The sequence below is a fragment of the Stenella coeruleoalba genome, assembly GCF_951394435.1.
Source record: "Stenella coeruleoalba genome assembly, chromosome: 2".
Taxonomy (NCBI): domain Eukaryota; kingdom Metazoa; phylum Chordata; class Mammalia; order Artiodactyla; family Delphinidae; genus Stenella; species Stenella coeruleoalba.
In genome coordinates, this window is record NC_137147.1 from 81,716,169 (window position 1) to 81,736,290 (window position 20,122).

The window sequence follows — 20,122 nt, forward strand, 5'->3', positions numbered from 1 at the left end:
AGCCAAAGTTACCTTTGCTCCCCTACCCCAGAAATTCCCAAGTGACTTCATCCTTGACTGCCTTACTACTCTGGTTACTCCACTCTCTCCTTCACTCTAAAGCTGCCAGTCTCTGCTTCCCCTCCCCCCTCAAGAACAGTACCTCTGGTCCCTACTCCCTTTGTTCATTTCAACTAATTGCTGGTGTCCCTCTAATCCAAGCTCCATCCTAGCAGCATCTTCTGCCTGAAGATTTTAATAAGAACCTCAGCAGGCTCTCCAGGGCCCTTGACCACTCTTTGGAAAAAACCAAAGCAGACAACATGTCCTCCCTCACACCACTGCCCACCATCTCCGCAGAAGAATCACAAACGTACCAAACTGTAGCATCTTTGTGCTTCTGCTACGTATCTTTCCCAGTTGCTACTTCTTAAGATTCTCTTAGAAAGTTAACAGAGACACAAGATTTTTCCACTGTTTCTGTTTCCCTTCAGCAAAACCCTGCTGACTTTCCCTATACATAAAAGAAAAAAAAAAAAAAACTCACCTCTCGACTTTTAAGTTAATGGGAGCATTTTTTGTTTCCTTCATTTATTACAACTATAATCAGTCACGTTTATCATAATTCACATTTAGCATTGGAAAGAAATGAGTAACTACTTTTCTTTTCTTGTAATGTTTTTCAGTCCTCATTAGAATCATTTTAGTTGCCAAGCAACCTTCACTTTTATGCCTCATATGTGAAGAGATGAGGCCAGAATTATTTTTTAAAATCAATTTTAGGATGGAATAGCAACTTTGTGTGCCAGCACACCTCTTTATAAATGCTAATACTGATTTTAAGATCATAATTGTTTAAAATGTGAATTAGGAAAAGCGAAGAGGTAATTGTAGTCAATCTACCATAAAAAAGTTAATATGACTGCAGTACCTAAACACGCATAGAAGAGAATCTAGTATACCCAACTGTGTCGACAGTGCTTATCTTGCTTTTGGTGGTAGAATGGATGAATGCAATTTTCTTCTTTTTGCTAGTCTGTATTTTATAAGCTTTCTATAGTGAACATAAATAATTTTAAAAGTTATTAAAATGTTAGCAATTATACTCCAATAAAGATGTTTTAAAAAAGTTATTAAAATTTAAAAAGTAAGACAGGAGAGCTGAGTTACAATTAGATCTTTGTAAATACAAATATGAGAAGATGGATGTTAGCTGAACTTACTGTGGTAATCATTTCATAATATGTCAATCAAACCATTATGCTGTACACCTTAAACTTATACAGTGATGTATGTCAATTATGTCTCAAAAAAAAATGGAAAAAAAGTAAGTATGTGAGCTGAGTTATAGTTAGATCTTTGTAAATACAAGAACTTATAAAGTAGTGGGAATTAAATGAGAATATGTATATAAAAATATTGATATAAACACTGTGCTGTTCATAGTAAATACTCAAAAGGTAACTATTACTAGAAAAAATTTCAAAGTCTACGTACGTGGTATATTTTATGTTATGTACATTTTACCACAATAAAAAAGTCTATGTAAGTACAATATAGATTCAGTCTATACTAATAATTTAGGGAAAAAAATCTGTTTAAATTTGGTTGGTCTTTTAAGTCTTCACCCTAAGGATACTGGCTCTTCTAATGATCAAAAGTACTTGCTTTAAAAAAAGACAAATTCCCAAAGGACTTACAAGTTCACAGTCAACATCATGATTGAGACCCCATTACGCCTTCTCCCAGACATTTTCAGTCTCAGAAATCATTTCAGGAGTCTGACAGTGAGGGGAAATTGAGGCTCTGAGTTACAAAGTGACAGTCCAAGTGCTCTGGGTTTAAGCCAATGACAACCTCAAAAACAAGACTGAAGGCTTCTTTTTTTTTTTTTCCAGCAAAAACTGTTGACAAAGTTTTTCTGATCATCCACAATAGTGGAATATGGAATTATATCATACAATAGATTTAATAAAACTTTTATTAAAATGACGATGGAATAGTCACAAAGTCTTTGGAATAGGGATTCTTTTTTCAAGTTCAGAGTTAATAAAGGAAAAGATAAAGGAAACATGAAAAATTTAACTACATAAAAATGTAATATTTCATTAATGTCCCCAAAACAACATAAAAACTGAAACGAGAGTGAGGAAAAAAAAATGCCTGTAGCAAATGCCAATCAAAGAGTTAACAGGCTTTTTTTTTTAACCATAAAAAGCTTTCATAACCTCTAATAATAAAAACATTAAACAAGCGATAAATAGGCAAAGATATGGACAGCTCACAAAGTTAGAAACATAGTTAGCAAACAAACTTATGAAAACACACTCAACAAAAGCTTGGTTTTATGTATCAATAGTGCCTGTTACCAGATAGAGAGAAATGAAGGCAAACGATTAAACAGATGGAATCAGAAACGAAGAGAGACAGCGTATAATGTTAGCATTTATGAAGAACAGAAGTCACAAAACTGAGGTATAGTTGATCAGAAATAAGGGAAAGTTTCATCAGGGAGAATTTTTAGAGGAGGTAAATTAAAAAAACAAAAACACAGAATAACTTCGACTCCAAAATGAGAATCTCTCAGTCTTAAATTTCCACTGTGACATTTTTTTTCTTTTTACTGTTACATAAGTTTCAGGTGTACAACACTATAATTCAATATTTGTATATACACTACACAGTGATCACCCCCAAAAGTCTACTTACCATCTGTCACCATACAATTGGCCCTCTTCACCCCTTTCACCCACCCCCCCAGCCCCCTTCCCCTCTTGTGACCACAGATCTGACACTTCAAAAAAATTTCTCAACTTCACTGACATGTGACTCCTTATCGGTAAGAGATATGGTTCCTTTTCTTTGAAGAACACATGGAGAGTTGTTTATAAGATAATTAGATGAAAGTAGCAAAACAATGGCAAATAATACTTTCCCCTAAACAGGTAACACAAAGTAAAATTTCCAGTTTTCAGCTTCCCGCCTTTGCCCTTTGCCGTGTAAGCATCCTCTGTAGCTGGGGGAAGGCGCTGGTAAAAGCTTAACGATGGCCTCTCCAGGGGTGGGGTCGAGACAAACCCGATTGGTAGCGTTTGCCCCTTTCCCTGGAATAAATACTCCCAACACAGGGAACGTCAAGCTCCTGGCGTGACTTTCACGGACCACGGAGCTGGGAAGAGACGCAGCTATCTCCACACCACTATGTGTATATGTATGATACGTATGTGCTATACGTGTATAGCATATCACTATATAGCATCTGTACCATACAGACACAGTGGCCATCTCAAGAAGATGGATGACAGTAAAATGTGGTAATACACTAGGAAATGATGAGTTTTGAGGGTTTATTTTTATTTTTAATATAACTGTAAGTTTATATAATTTAATTTTTATTGATGCCTGTATTTAGCAATTGGCCTGCTAAACTCCTGATAACGTAACAACCTGCTCTCACAGAGTAAGACTTTCAAGATTGTGACAGCATCCCGTCAAGTGTGGTGCCCTGTGCATCTGCGTAGGACGTGCGTAGCTGACCCTGCTTCTTCTCTCGCTCTTTCCCTGCTGTCTTCCTCATAACCGCTCTAGGACAACCCCAACTAGCTGGTAGCCCAAACTACCTGCAGACCAAGGCACCAAGTCCAGCAGCTGTCACAGCTCCAGGCAGAAGCAGGCAGGTCCTACCAACAGGAGGTGGGCCAGGGGTGGGTCTGCACTTCAGATAACCTTCCCTGGTGGTCTCACTGCCAACCACAGCCAACAAGCGAACACACCATTTTTGCTTTCACGTTATTTCCTAATGTGTTTCCATCACGGACTTAACAACCGTCATGTCAATATAGGGCCTTAAAAAGTCTGCTGCAAAAGCAGCACTTTTGAAGAAGTGCTCAGAGGAGCACCTCTCCAGTTCCCTCAGCTAAGCCACTACTTCTGGGTCTCTGACCCACGGGGAACTGGCATACACTAGGGAGCCAGGCGCCCAGCATCACACGAAACGGGTCTGAGTGTGGCTTAAAGGTGGAAATGCGCATTGGGAATGCTGCCTTTGAGTGCAAGGAACCAGATCATAGTAATAATAGACCACCACTTTCCGTTTATTTCCACGGCCCAAAGACTGACAGGCGGGAAGTTTTCAAAAGAGTTCCTGCATTTGAAAAGGGATAGAAATACAGGAAAATCTGGGCTTCCCTGGTGGCGCAGTGGTTGAGAGTCCGCCTGTCGATGCAGGGGACACGGGTTCGTGCCCCGGTCCGGGAGGATCCCACGTGCCGCGGAGCGGCTGGGCCCGTGAGCCATGGCCGCTGAGTCTGCGCGTCCAGAGCCTGTGCTACACAACGGGAGAGGCCACAACAGTGAGAGGCCCGCGTACCGCAAAAAAAATAAAAAAAAAAAAATACAGGAAAATCTGACAGCAGTGGGACCAGAGTTGCAAACCTGCTCAAAGGCAGGCCTCTCTCTAGTTAGATCTGGACTGATTGCTTTAGAGATGGCCAGGACACTGGCTTCGCCTCGTGATTGTCTAGTTCATATAGTTGAAAACCTATTTGCTCTATCGTTTTTCAAAGGATTTGTATTCTTTAAGTTTTCCGTGTTTCCCTAGAAAGCCTGAGAAAATGCTCTGGGATGTCCAAGAAGCAAGTGTGCTATAGGATGGTATTTCTCAAAATCAGTTTGTGGGGTCACCTCCTTCAAAACCACGACTGAATGAAAAGCTCTGGAGTTGACCCTCAGGAACCTGAAAGTTGAACACACCCCACAATGATGACTATTCATGCTGAAGCTGGAGAACCTCTGGTAGAGTGGAGAGAACAGGAGTGTCAGAGTTCAGATCTCAGCGGTTCTCCCACTAATGAGTTTGGCTACTTTCCACAGGTTACTAACATTCCTGAGCTTCAATTACCTGTTAATTAAAAGAGCAAAATAATATCCACCTCGCAGAGTTGTTGTGAAGATGAATGGGGCCAATTCAGGTAAAGGCCCAGCCCGCCAGGCCTAAGAAAGGAGGAGATGGGAAATTCCCTCTAGTCACTGTACCTCACACCTGGAGAGGGCAGACATGCCAGCCTATCACAGATGCAGCAAGGAGGCTCCTTGCCAATATACAGCATCCCAATCAGAGAATACGAATTCACTCCAGAGGGCTAAGAACAGCCATGCCCGCGAGCTGCTCTGATGCCCAGGGGCCTCAGGACGTGGGTGCCCAAAGGACCATCCTATACATATGATATCTTGCAACCGTGACTCCCAGAGATGGGAGATGCCACTGAGGAGGCTGCTGGGACAGCTGTGGTCTTCTTCCCAAAGAGCCTGTCTTCACAATGGCCAGCTTTCCTGTCCCTACACTTGGCTTTGTTCCTTGGAGTTGCTGGTTCCTGGGTCCGACCACCCTCAACATCATGGCCCTTGGCACCTGGTCTTGTGCTTTTGTTGCCTCTGGGCACTCGGCTTTGGTGCACAGACTAAGTTGCAGAGGGGTGAGGAACACTGAATCTTCCCTCTGCCACGGAGGGAACAACAGTCCCAACGAGTGTGTGTTTGCCTTTTTTGGATCTAACTTTAAAAACAGATGTAGTGTTTTACCCTTAATAAGCTGAGGTCTATACAATGCTTTTAACATCCAACTGCAGGAAATACATCTATTAGTGGTACGGGAAATATACCTATTAGTCTGGAGGTTTCTTTCGTTTGGGAGATACAATGCACACACTAATTTAAATTAATTCAGAATCTGTTTGAGAATTCCAAGCAGATATCTGGTATACAGATGGGGGCCAATAAATGTTTCCTACATTGAATGGAGTTTAATTTCTAATCTGGGAGACACCAGGCCTGCAGACTGTGGGCACAGAGTGCAGACTTGTCCTGTGGGGCATGCAGGTCCCCCCGAGTGAAGGGAGCTTGCCCTAGGAGAAGGACCTAAGCATGGCCCAGCTCAGCTTTCCAGAGGCTTCTGGGAGTGTGTTTTCTCTTTAGACTGGGCTGGGGGGCTGGGGGCATGAGGCAAGTTGTTTCAGTTCTCACAGGCTCCACTTATCGTCTCCTCTGTCCATAGAGACACTAATACCTGCCCTATTTCAGAGTTGTTTTGAGTTTCAAAGAAAATGGATACATATAGCCCTCCAAGGAAGAAATAAACAACACACCGTAAATAAGACACTAGCTAAGCTGCGTTTCCTTTCTCGCTGTCGGGTAAGACAAAGATGTGGAGTTTCTTCCCACACTCGACCTGGGAGCAGGAGAGCTGCGTGCTGAGGGTCCCTTGCTGGGACATGTCTGTAGTTTACTTTCTGAGGCTGTCAGAAGTTGTCTTGCATTCAGAGGGGGCCAGAATTGGGACATCTGAAGCCTTCCATTCGGGCCTCGAAGCTGGCAGCCCTCTTACAAAGTGAACACGTTATAAAAAGCCCGGATGATCTCATAGGTCTTTCCTACCTCTGAAACAGATGGTGTGATTCACACACATTTGACATCAACGTACCCGTGTTGTGATGATTTGCCTCATTATGCTCAGTGGAAGAGTGGATTAATGAGCAATGATATGGTGACAATGTAAAGCATGACCTCTGATTAAAACAGAAGGTGCGAGTGGGTTGTTTCATGGTGAAAGCAACACACTATGACTCAAGGCTCTGAATTTCTAATCAGAGATCTGTAACCTTGTATGTGGCGTCGGGAGGCTTGCTACAGGCCTTAATTTATACGTGCCGGCCACCCATGCCTAACAGCCTTGTAATAAGTCCTTCCTCTGAAATGAATGGTTAATAATACTAAAGAGAGAGCCATCGGTAAAGACTGCCAAATGCCCAGGATGCCTTAGACAGCAGTCAGACTATTAGCTGGAGCTGCTAGAAAAATGCAAATCCCACACTGCTTTTGCCCTTCCGGTCAACCATCTACCCGGGCCAGTGCTATCCCATGGACTTTCTGCAAAGAAGGGAGTATTTTCTACTTACTCTGTCCAGCAGCAGGTACCACTTGTGGCTATTGAGCACTTGAACTATGGCTGGTGAAGCTTAGGAACTAAATTTTACATTTGATTTAATTTTAATTAAGCAAAATGTCTACATAAATAGCCACAGGTGGGTAGTGGCTGCCATACTGGTCAGCACAGCTGTAGCCAGTTCAAACCTCTTCAAGGCATCTGCATCAAGGTGAGGTTGAGACAGTAGTAAAAAGTAGATGGACTAATTAGTCAGTCTGTGTTCAAAAGAGGTTTTATTTCCTCCCTTTTTTTTTTTTCAAGTTGTTGGGAGGAGTGGCTGAAACCTGAGTCTGAAGGGAGAGATGACCCCCCCCCCCCCGCACCACTCCCCCTGATAAAAAAAACTTTCCCCACACTTTGGTAGTGCTATTTCCCTCGCTTTCCATGGGTATTCAAATGAGAAGACTTCTAAACTCATGAGCAAAAAACTAAGCTCGATTGTTTTACTCTAAAGCAAAAACTCTTCTTTACGAACCAGAGAAAATAACCAGTAAGGTAAGTTTCAAGAGAAGCATCAGCCTCGCGTTACTGTTCTCGGATCACGTCTGAGGAAACCTCCAGAAGCACAAGCCATGTCCTACCGTGGATAGCTGCCTGTCACGATCCAGCTTTGGCTCCCCGGCCCCCAGCTCTAGCTCCACACCCCTGCCCCACTAGACATGTCCACTGATTCGCAGACAATTCGCAGACAAAAGGGTCATCTCCCATTCCCTCCAGACATAGGGTGTCTTTTCTTTTTTGCCTCTTTCATGTAAATTCTGTGGCAGGAAACCCTGCAGGACCTCAGGTGCAAACCCTTGCCTCTGATGGCTCCTTGCTGCCTTCTGGCAGCATTCCCACGCCCTGCACGAGAGGGGTTTGAACAGACCGCGGCTGCTCTCCCTAGTCTACGCCCTCACCTTTGGTGTGAACTCGCTCAGAGTCTACATGGTTTAAAGAATTTATTCTTCCTGCACACCTTACCTTAACATTGCCCTGGCTTTGGTACATTTTTTCTTTCCCCGAACGGTGCATTCCTCAGGTATTCTAAGCTTGAATAATGGAATAGAGGTTCGGTCACTGTAATTCTCTCATGCAATGCCCAGCCAAGTGTCAGATGCAATTAGGGGCTTAATTAGGGGCTACTGAGACTTCATGATAATGGATAAAAGACTGTTAGACTCAATGGCTTTTTTTTAAAAATAGCTTTGGGATTTTAAGGTACTTTTCAGTTCAACATAATTCAGGAAACAGTATCTTTAGCCCTGCTAGGATTCACTGAGGGGAGTGGGTCAGGCTTGGTCATTTTTTATTTCGCAAGACCTCAGAATCGGTCATGTATTTTTCAGGTTGAGGTCATGATGATTTGAAGGTTAGGGCAACAGCCTTGAACTGAGTGGGCAGCTAAATGACTGGCAGGGGAGGAAGAAAGATGGCATGATAAAACTATTGTTGGACCTTGTTTTCTCAACAGTGAAATGGAAAGAGAATAAGAATGCTTATTCATGAAATAGTCACAGTGCCCTGCTAAAGACCAGTAAATAAGACTATCACGACTGTATGAGGAACTTTGCAGCTTATCAAGTCGGGAACCAGGTGAAAGTAAAGTGCATAATGAATAATGGCTCGTTACAGCCATGCTTCCACCCATCCCCCCATCTTCTAGCTTATCTCCTTGCATGGATATTTTCCACAGAGGTTATTTTGAAATAGAAAACCATTCATTCTGCTCCCAAATTCATCCCAGCTGAAAGACTAAAGTGTAACTAAATAGAAATTTAATTAAAATTTAATGCTAAACTAGTAAAAATACTCCCTCTTTTCCAAGTTAAAAAAAATCGATAATAAACAAGAAAGCAGTGATTCTCAAAGTGAGGTTCTCGGAGCAGCTGCAGCAGCATCACCCGGGAAAATGACAGAAATGTAAATTCTCGGGCCCTACCCCAGACCTGCTAGAGCGGCCAGCCTGCGGGTGGGGCCCAGCAATCTGTTTTACAAAAAACCTCTGTGTGATTTCGCAGAACATTTGAGAACCGCTGCTTTAAACCAAATGGTGGAATCACCAAAACTATTCTTTTTTTTTTAACATCTTTATTGGAGTATAATTGTTTTACAGTGGTGTGTTACCTTCTGCTGTATAACAAAGTGAATCAGCTATACATATACATATATCCCCCCAAAAACTATTCAATGTTTTGCTAAATTGTACTAAATGAGAATCTCCAAAATGTCAGTTTTTTCTGAATTCTACAAATAAGGTTTGACTGAGCACTAAACAGGTCCAGCCAATGAATAATCCCTAGCTCTGAGCTCTAACAGCCCGGCATGTTGTGCTACCTGGGATCTGACCAAGCCTCCCCTATACTCCCTGGGAGGCACCAGGGCAGGGCCGGCTGGTGGTGCTTCTGTGCTGAGACACACATGCTCATCTGCTTCCGGTGGGAGATGGAGGGGTTTCTAAAGGGGCAAGGAGGGGGACCGGTGATATCGAAACTCTATGAATCTTCCATCATTTCTTTTTGGGAATGGGAATAAACACTTAGTACTTTTCAATCACTACTTCACATATAACAATCAAAAGAAAGACAGTGCCTACAAAATTTTAAAAAAAAAAGGGCATCTTTGTTGATAATTGCTTGTCAGCTGCGCTAAATTGCTCATCCCTCACTGTGAGTATGGGTGATGACAGAGTGCACGCCTAGATAACTCCCTGCCCATGTGTCTGTCTGCTCATTTTATAGATCCTCAATCCTCAATCACACTGCTCATTTGCCAGTACCTTTCAGGCACAGACATCTGGCTTTGCCTGGTCCTTTCCTATTGCTCTACAACCACCCTCAAGATTGTGAGGGGAATTATTAAGACTTTATTTTCCAAATGATCCAAAGGCTTTCGAATTTCTATTTGATAACAGCGTTTGCTCATGTAACCTGGTCTTCGTGTGCCCCAAGAACACAAGGACAGAAAAGCACCAGATGTACCACTGCATTTTATCATATTTTTCATCACAAGAAAAACCTCCATCGTGAGAAAATTGGAAATGCAAACTCTCCTCAGTAACTTTTCTTGCTTTAAATCGCGCTTCTCATCACGACCTATTACACCCACATAGTCATGTGCCATAGGCACTGCACAGTCTCCAACATTTCAAAGGCTCAAGAGCTATTTTTAAACCCCAAATGCAATCTAGGTTGCTATTCTATAACGCACTTTTTAAGGAAGAACAAAGTAAGAGAGCGATTTTTATGCATGTGGGCAGTTCGCCAACTCACCAAAAGATTGAACACAGCTGTCGATGAGATCGTCCAGGCTGGCTCCTTTGGCTAAATGTCCCAGAGACACCATCATTCGGAACTGGGTGATCTGGGCCAGGCTGGGATGGGAGGCGAGGGGGCTGCTGGAGGGCTTCCCCTCTAGTCTTGCTTTAGGGGCTGCTCTGCAGCCATGAGAAGGTTTCCTGGGGAAAGAGAAAAGGCAGGGAGAGTAGAGCAGCCAGAGGACGACCACACTGACAGCTCTGCGCTCTGCAGGCAGATTGAAGAGGAAAGGAGTAGAGATACGACAATTAATCCCGGGAGTTGGGCTGATAAGACATACCCCTCCCACTTGGTAAGGGCACCAAACGGACTGGTTAGCTGTTAAAGAGACATCTCTCACACTAATAGCAAGGTGAGACTTCAGGTTGCAAACAGGGCTCCTCAGCCTGGGGTTAGGATTGCTTTGGCCTGCTTTCTCCAGCTCCTGAAAGGAAGAGGCAGACGCAAGACTATTCTTGGCAGTTTTTAGCTCCTAGCAATACATTTTTATTTTAGCCCTGAGACCACTGACTTGGGTCTTAAGAATTATTTAAGTTTGGTCTCATCTTCAGCTAAATTCATTCGTCTTGAGCAACATCAGAGTTACTGTAGAAAGTCAGGTGGCCTCAGAAACATCTTTAAGGATTTTGGGGGAGAAGGCAAAGACCGAGGACCCGTGTGCAGGGGGTGAGGGTTATGGCGGTGGTGTTTAGATGTTAATCTAGCCCTTTTTCACAAATCTTGGTTGGTTCTAAGATTCTGTTTTTCATTACTGATAATCATTCTGAGTCATTTTTATCATTAAACATTATTCTATCAAGTCCTTACTGATTATGAGAGCTTTATTCCAGAAGTGAATACAAAAAGACAAGTCTGAATCTGGAAGTGGCTTTAGAGCCCAAGAGGTCACCTTCCTCCACTTTCACTTAGCTTTATCTTTGGTCATGACCTCAACAGTATAAGTCAAGTTGTTTGCAAAATGATATCAGTAGGTTAATTAAGCATTTTATTTTTCCTTCCATTAAAAAAATAAACATAACATACAGAGACATATCTATCATCTTTGAAGGTTTACTAGTGATACGTGTTGTTGCTGATAACTCCTTTGAGTATATTCTCCTCTCCTTACTGTGGCTTTGGCTATTTCATGTTTATTACCAAAGAGGAGATGAAGAAAAGAAATATATCGGAGATCCATAACTTTAACTAACCACTATATATTTGATAAACACATGATGGCATTAAGTAATCAATAAGTACTTAGCCTATGAGCAACACATGTGTGATAGGCCAGAGAGGACCAGTGAGATGGTCTGTGAAAGTACTTTGCAAACTGTAAAACATACTCATTATGTGTTAGTTGTTGTAGTATGAAGGTGATCTGGAAGTTCCTTAATACAAAAATCTAGTTGGAGAATCAGAACCAGACCAAGAAAAGATAACTCTATAAATCTTAAATAACTGTCCTGTGAGTGTCAAGGGCAAAAAGTGTGATGTTCTCAGAGGAGGGAAAACCAGTTCTAGGTGGAGTGTTGAGGAAAGCTTCTTGATAAGATGTAACCTCACCCAGAAGGGACTCAAGAAGTACTCAGATCAAAATAAAATGCTGGGGCACACATGGATTTTGGGAAACCACCCTGTTAAAAAGACAGTGGGACCACTCAGTACAAAGCCAGACTCGTGAAGGGAACACACTGACCTTCGAGTTCCCTTTCAAAGGAGCTCCAGAATGCTGGTCTGGCATTGGCTGCTGCCACCTGTTCCAACCTAGGATGGGCTCAGTGAAATCCAATCAGAAACTGGCGCTTGGGAATCTGCTAACCCAAGGCAGTGATTTCTGAAAGATCAGGTTGGTGTTACAGGACTTGATCAAGTTTCTGGTCATTACTGATTTTTACCCAGGCCCTGTGATAGCCCCAAGATCAGATCAGCATCTGAAAATGAAAGAAAATAATGGCCACTCTGAATTGAGTACCTTTGATAGGGCAGGCTCTGGGCTGGGGATTTACATGGTCTTCAAAGCTTACAGCCCAGAGAGATGTTATCTCCATTTCACGATGCTGAAACTGAGTCTAAAAGAGGCTGAATGACATAGACAAGGTTGTAGAACTCATATGTACTTGATCTGGGATTTGTACTTGGCACCTCTCTGGTTTGGTTTAATAAATATTTACTGTGCCTGGGACTATGCACCTTTCACTACATCAGAATTAGCAAGAGGAACTGAAAGGTTCAATTCAACTTAAGACAAAAGTAAAAACCTCCAAAAGCATAGCTGATAACATAAAGGCTGAATCTTGGGTCCTACTTCTTTTTCAGGTCCCCCAAAGTCCTCAGACCCCAGAGCTGGATGGCCCCTCCATGGTCATTCTCCAAGCCCTTCACCCATACATGTGGGGGTCTGGGCTCGGAAGGGCAATGTGACTGGGCACCAGTGCAGAGCCAGGCAGAAGCCAAGCCTCCTGTGTCCATGCCATGCTCCCTTCCCTCCGCAGAAGCAGTGATGTCTCTCTAAACCTGGCACTTGTTGTGCAGTGTTGGGATAAGTCAGCTTTTGGCCTTAGCTGCTGCCTCTTCACCATTAAGACCTCTACCCAAGGCAGACTTGGGAAAGATGAAAACAAAGTCCTTCTTGTTAGAAGCCTCTTTTTCTCTTAGGCCTTCCATATTACTTCTCCTTAGCCCCAAGAGAAGAGGCCACGGCAACTGGAGGCTGTCTCCACACACAGCTCTTCCCACTGGGGCCGGGATGTGGGTGTCTACCTCTGTCTCTCATCTGGCCAGTCCAGGAAAAATTCCATTTTCTCCCTCAGTTGGTAGCATCAACAATTCAGGACTCCAAAAACTGCCCTGGCTCTAATTCTGGCATTGTTTCCTAGTGTCACCTGTAGGGGAAACTACTTTGGTGCAGGAGGTGATTCTCAGAGGTAGATGCTTTTTATCAGAACTAGGAGGGACTGGTACAATACAAGCAGAAAGAATGAACTTGAAGGGAGTATTTAGGGGACGGGGAAGGGAGGGTGAGATGCAGTCGGGGGGAGGCCGCTGAGACTCAGAGGGCTTGGGCAGGAGAAACCAGGGAGAAGAGAAACTGCTAAAACCCAGATGGCATCCTGAGAGGTCCGGAAGATGGGGGTTATGTGCACCATAAACTAGGAAACTGGGCAATTTTGCTGTGAAAGTCTCTTGACTGACTGCTACGTGACAAACCTTCAAAGTGTTCTCTTCTGGTGAAATGGCTATAGATAAGGATTTATAAAATGCTTTATTTTAGACATAGAATGCATTTGCCTCTAAGTCTGCAAAGGCATATGTATTTTTAAAGGAAAGTAGGCAAATGTCTCCTCACCAGCTCCCTCAAGTATTAAGAAAAAAAAAGAAAGAAAAAAAAAGCGCCCTAGAGAAACAACTTGAAAGTGTTTCCTGAGGCTAAAACTGGCTAAGGCCCCATCCAGTTTGCCGAAGGAGACTGTCAAAACTCTGAAGTGGTTCAGGTGTAATCCATTCCAGCCTCAGGTATCTCAGTGGGGGTCACAATTTCGGGTTGAACTTTTCATGAAATTCAGCCCAGAAGAGTAAGGGATGAAATGGACAAGGAGAACGAACGGAAGCTTCCGCAACTTTCTTTACAGTGGAAGATGGCTTTGATTGACTTCTAGTGAGGATTTCTTCCAGTCCTGTCCTCTCCCCATTCCCATAATACAGACTCAGTTGAATGTACTTAAGCTCCTCCTCTCAGTCCGGTGCAAGGCAAAGCGCTGGACCTTCACGGTGCAGGACGGGGTGGGGGAGGGCATAAAGGACCAAGAACTTTTAGATCCGTAAGGTCCAGCAGGGCAACACTTCCTGCCTCGACTGGGCACGGCCAGGAGCAACAGAGTCTGCATGGATGGAGGTGGAAAGAGCACAGCTTTCCCGGCCCTATGCTGAGCCCAGGCTGTCGCCAGGCAGTTGTCTAGTTCTGGCCCTTTGGGGGACAAACTCAAAGTTGCCCGGCCCCTCCAGGCCTCCTTCTCCTGCCAATAGCTTTTTCACTCACGGTCACTTTTCCTTCATCTTCTGTCACCCCCAAGACACTCCTAAAACATGTCTCTAGGATCACGGTGGGTGGAGGGGAGTGCAGGTTTCCACCCAGGTGGTTATGTGGCTCACTGACCCCTGTGCACTCCTGGCAAAGGCAGTTAGTGGGCCTTCTGGGTCCGGCCCCACGTCCGCAGGGCAGGACGGGCCGCCAGGTGGCGCTGCAGGAGCTGCGGCAGATGCAGGGGGCGCGTAAAGTCCGTGAGTGGGAGTTTCAGGGGCCCGGCGCCGGGGGACCAGGACGCTAAGCGCGATTCCGGGGCTCGCCGGGCCAACTCTGGCCGCGCGTCCGCACAACCCGGCTCCCTCCCCAGTCCATCGGGCGAGACGCGCAGGGCGCTCCGGGTTCGTCCGTCCCTCGAGCCCGTCTCCCCCGACTTCGGCCGAGACCCCGACCGGCTGCCGCCGTCCGCACCCCGGGCCCGCAACTCCCCGGAGGAGGCAGCGCCGTGCTGGCCCCCACCCCACTTCCCATCCCGGCGAGGTCCTGGGGCCGCGCGCGCTGTGGCCCCCGCCCCAAGAAAGGAAACGGGCGCCCCTACTCACCGCGGAGCTTCTCTCGCTTTGCCCAGGGTGCCCATGGCCGCGGCCGCGCTCCAGGAGCCACCTCACCCAGCGCGGCGGGACAGGCTCGGCGGGGTGCGGCGCATCGCCACCACCCCCTGCCGGGCCCCTCCGCCCCGGCCTCCTCTCCCAGGACGCCCGACCGCGGCGAACCCGCAGGCACAAACTTTGTGTGAGCGCGCCCCTCGTCCTCCTCCTTGCGCGCGCGCGCGCACACACGCCCGCTCCAACCACCTGACAAGCGCTGATGTTATCGCCGAGGAAATGTGTGGCGCTGTTCAGCTCTTCCCCGAAAACTGCCCCCATTACTCGGTAGTCCCCGGAGGCCTGCGCCTTCCTCCAATCTCGCCTTTTACCCCCGGCGGCTGCTTCTCCCGGCCCGAGATTGAAGTGGGAAGCGGAGCTGGAAGGGCGGGGAGGCTCCAGGTGCCCTCGACATCACCAAACCAGCGCCAGGAGAGGGGTTGGGAGCCGGGGGAAACCGGCTTCACCTGGTGGCTCTCGGGGCAACGCCCCCTCCCCCGCCCCCACCTTCCAGAATTTCAGTCCAGTTTCCCGAAGACCCCTCGTCCCCTCGCAGGCCTCTCTGGTATATATCAGAGCGTAGAGTTGGGGGTGGGGTAAAGAACGAATACACGGTTGTGGGTCCGCCTTAGCCTGTGCCTTTGGGTGTCTTCTTGGTAGCAATTAACAAGACTGGTCTGGAGATGCGTGCTCGGCACCCTGCGGGAGGCAGCGAGTATGCAGGTGCGCTGCAGGTCAGGCGGGACACAGCTGCCTGGCGTCTGTGGATATGGCAGAGAGGGGGTCAAGGCTGGGGAGGACTTTCTGACGGCAGATCTGGTCAGAAATGGCTGCCTACCCCTGCTTGCCGAAAAGATAGTGATGACAGCAATAGCTAATGTTGACTAAGTGCCTTGTGCTAAGTGCTTTCTGTACGTTCCTCATGTACGCCGTCTCCCCCAAATACCAAGAGGTCACTGTTTTAAAGATGAAAAAAACGAAGGGTTAGAGAATAATATGCTTCCCATCACACAACTAGTATACAACAGAGAGAACCACGACCTGGGCTGAGATCCGGCTGACTCCCTGTAATCGCTGTGGGGTTGTCCTAATAACATACCCATTATCAGTGTCACATGCCCTAACTCTAGTCACATTAATAAGTCCCTTCCCAGCCATAATGTTCTGGACCTTAAAGCCTCATATGTATGTGCCACCTTATCCTAAACACAACAAATAGTTCAAGATAGCTTACAAAGATGTGTAACTCACAAAAAGAAGTGTATGAAATGAAATGAAAAGTGAAAATTAAAGTACATGAAATGGAGCCAGAAATGAATTTTTTTATTAATGCATCCCATGGAGTCCAAAACACTTCCTACAAGTGGGACCAAAGATTTGTCTCCTGGATTTCTAGCAGTCATGTTCAAAAGGGAAGCCTTGTCTAAAATTCAATCTCTGTCACATGCAAGACAAAAAAAAAAAATTGCTCAAGATCAACTCTTTTGATCCTGAGCAGTAAGAAATTTCTCCAGAGAATCCTCATGAACATTGTGTAATAGAACCAAGTCCTCAGTCACAGCCATACACACAGAAGGAACATTTGGATATTTAATAAATATTAAATTATGACACTCTTCCAGAATTACACTGTATATGCATATGTATACATGCCAAATGGATAAACACGTACCTTTATATAAATGCATAAATATATGTAAATGTGTTTAGATAGATAGGCTACTGGGTGTATACACACACTACTGAACACAGTTGCAGGCAGTTGTATGCAGCTATACACCTGCAGTTCATTATGTAATAAGTACAGAAATGATTAGCTATTAGTTCATTCAAGAAACAAGTCTTGTGAGTCTTGCTGAGTTTTCTAAAGAAAGAGGCCTGCTTCTACCTAGGAGGCTGCTTCTGCTCGGGCTTCCTGAGAGCTCTGCATTCCACTTGCACCTGATTGGGTTTCTGGGCCCAGCTGAGCTCTTTGAAGAGGCTTTCTGGCTGTTCCTACTTGAGCAACTTGTCTTTTCCAAACACCTAAAAAATTAGAAGTTAGCTCCATCTCTTTCTTCATCTTCTGCCATGTGGTTAGTCTCCATGGTGCTGAGACACCTCTGACCTCAGGAACAAAGTGCTCCTTCTTTTCTCTTGTTCTCTTATCCTCTTTTCTGCTTCTCCAAACTCTTTGATAGGCAGTAGTCAATGTCTCTGTAACAGTTGAGAAAGGTTGGGGACCACTGTTGTCTTCTGCTCACCCTTTGGGTAAGGTCATTCCTTGGGACCCTTTCTCTGTTATTCTTTCTTCTTTCAACCAGGGACTCTTAACTGATATCCCCAGACCTTTTACTTGGCTTTTTGGTGAGTATCTGCGAAGCCTCTGAAACTAAAAACACCTGTTTTCATCAGATTTTCTAAACGATCCACTACTCAAATCCGGTGGGTTTTTTTTTTCAAATTAGGTTTTTCTCAAATTAGGTTTTCAAATTAGGTTTTTAATTTCTTCCATGACTTCAACAGGACCCAAATGACTCCCATGTCTGAATATCTAACCTTGATATCTAACATCCCAAACCATATTTCCAACTGGTCGCCTCCCCGAATTGTCCCCCAGGGCTTCCTCTCCATCTCCACAGCCACATGTCTTGGCCCCAGTTATCTCTGAACCTGAACATGTGTCATAGCCTCATAAATGGCCTCCCTAGTTATAGAACCTCCCCTTCTCTGATCCTTTTTTCATGTTGTTTTCAGAATTACCTGATCATGTCATTTCTTTGCTTCCAAACTGCCAAGGAATTCTCCAGTTGCCTACAGAATAAACTACAAACTTCTTAACGCTGCTCACCTTCACAACTAACCTTACCTGTCCAGCCTGGCCTCCAGCCATGCCCTCCCAGGCACCTGACCTCTTAGGTTGTGACTTGGTCACTGCTGGTAACTGCTGTGCCCTGTGCCCTCACAAGCCTCAGTGCTCTTGCTTGTGTATTTCCTTCCGCCTGCCATCTCTTTTCACCTAGATCACAAAGGCACAGTTACACGAAACGCATAGCAGACTGGCAAGTCGCCCCAGAGGGCACACGCAGGGCTGCCTTCCAGAGGCAGGGGGTGCAAACCCATCTTGCAGAATCTGCCTGATGACTGGTTATGCTTGGAGTACCTACTGGCCACCACAGCTTCCACTCTGTGGTCTAACATTTTTTCATCCATTTGAGATACATTCACTGCGTGCCTACTTAGTGTCAGATGTTGTCCTTGGCATTGAGAATCTGACAGAGAACATGACAGACAAGAGCCTTGTTCACATGAGCTTACGTGTCTAATAAACAGACAAGTCCAAATATGCTAGGATGTTATACGCTGATTTCCAGGAGCTGCCACCGCAGAGTTGGGTTACCCCCGCTCTCATGGGGACACCATGGGGTATTCCGGTTAAGGCACCCATATGGACCAATGAGGACAAAGCTGCCACATTTAGGGACACACAGCTCCACGGGAGAGTGAAGAGAGATGGAGAGAGAAAAGGAGGGAGGGGATGTGGCACCATCCTTTCCTCTCCTGCTGAGTGTTGCTTCTGTTTCTGAGACAGGGAGAATTGGCCTCATTATTTTATTATTGTGACTGGCCACCCCACACTGAACACTGTACATCCCTGCTGCTGCTCACCTTGGACCAAAGCTAGAGAAACTGCCCACGTGAGAAGCAGCCACTTTTGCTCCGGACCTGTAGTTTGGGGGCTTCTGGTTGGACTCCTGCATGTTTCTTTGTCCTCGGCATCTTCTTATGGAGGCAGCCCACGCCTCTTTGGGAGTCTCTCTGTCCATGGGCCAGCTCTTCTGGAGAGCGTTCTACCTCCTTAAGGTACCCCCAGGATTCTCTAAAGGGCATTTGATGAATGTCATATAGATGGTATTTTAAGATATCCATTCTTGTTTTCAGCTGAAGGATGCGGCTCGTCTCTGTTGAAGCCCCTTCTCAGGGACCCTCTCCCCACAACAGGTCATGTTTCTTTACATCATGGAGCCCATATGTTTTATTTGATTTGGGAATTGTTTTAGGATATTAACAAACAAACAGAAATACATGTTGTCTCATGGCTTTTGCTCTCAGTGAGATGGGGGTCCCTGGAAGAGTTTGAACAGAGGAGGGAAGGGATCTGACTTCTGCTTTACAGGGTCCGGCTGCTGAGTTCCAGAGTGACTCATGGGAAGTAAGGGTGGGAGGTTCTCTGTGGAAGCGGCCTTCATAATGTCCAACTTCTGGGTCTGCCCGGTCGGTGGCCTTCCAACAGCTTTGAATATTACTCCGTGGTGAGAAGTGTAACGTCACATTTTACACTCTGTGACTCAGATGTACATTTGTGTTACACGTCAAACTGAAACACAAGCTGTGTGAAACATGATCCTTTCAAATCTTTTTTTTTTTTTTTTAATGACATTAAAAAACAAATGCTGGTCAGGACCCTCAAAATCGATCCATTAGTAGGCTGGGATCATAGTTTACAAAATACATCTCTAGGGCTACCTCTCATGAGGATAATAGATCTCAGTAGTTATCTCTGGAAAAGGGGAACTAGGTGGCTCTGAGTAGGGGGAATCTTGCTTTTCATTGTTTCCCCTTTTGTAACTTTTATTTTTGTATCGTGTGCAAGAATTTAGTCCATCAATGAATCCTATTTTGAACCATTCTGGCATAGAACTTCTTGCTTTCTGATTCTGGCCCAAATAGCTTAAAAAAACCAGAAGCTGGGGCCAGAAAAGGTTAAGTTGTCGGTGAATCCGCTTTGTTCAAGTTTATCAAAAAATATCAAACAATATGTTTTTCACAAATATTTGGGAGGCAGAATGGCACAGTAATTCAAAGTGTGAGCTCTGGAGTTAGACTGATTTTGAATTTCAGCCCTCATGCTTCCTAGTAATGTGACCCTGAGCAAGTTAACTTTTCTAAGCCTCAGTTTCCATGTCTGTAAAAATGGGTACAAACAAGGCCTACCTCATGCAACTTTGCTAATGACTATATGACATGGTCTATGCCTAGCACGTAGCAACCACTGTGGACACACTAATGTTTTGAGTGCCAGGTTGAGGTGAATGTTTTGGTAACCTAGTAAGTGCTATGCAATCACATCCAAGGGACACCTGCACTAGTCTTGGTCGATGGGGAGCCGACTTCTCAGAGGAAGTGAGGTGGGGGTTAAGATGTAAAGGATGACATGAACAGCTCACTAGCCAAAGAA

At 45.2% G+C, this 20,122-nt stretch overlaps 1 protein-coding gene across 4 annotated transcripts in view; it reads right to left on the bottom strand.

Moving 5' to 3' along the window:
- RASGRP1 (RAS guanyl releasing protein 1) overlaps nt 1-15,342 on the bottom strand; it is an 86,531-nt gene extending 71,189 nt beyond the window's left edge. For all 4 annotated transcript variants that reach the window (XM_079912590.1, XM_079912588.1, XM_079912589.1 and 1 more), the window contains exons 1-2: nt 14,863-15,342; nt 10,213-10,397 (exon numbers count right to left, since the gene is read on the bottom strand). In XM_079912590.1, coding sequence (XP_079768716.1) covers nt 10,213-10,397; nt 14,863-14,897 — 220 coding nt within the window. In that variant the 5' untranslated portion in view covers nt 14,898-15,342. The remainder of the gene's footprint in view (nt 1-10,212; nt 10,398-14,862) is intronic.
- Between the last annotated feature and the right edge of the window lie 4,780 nt (nt 15,343-20,122).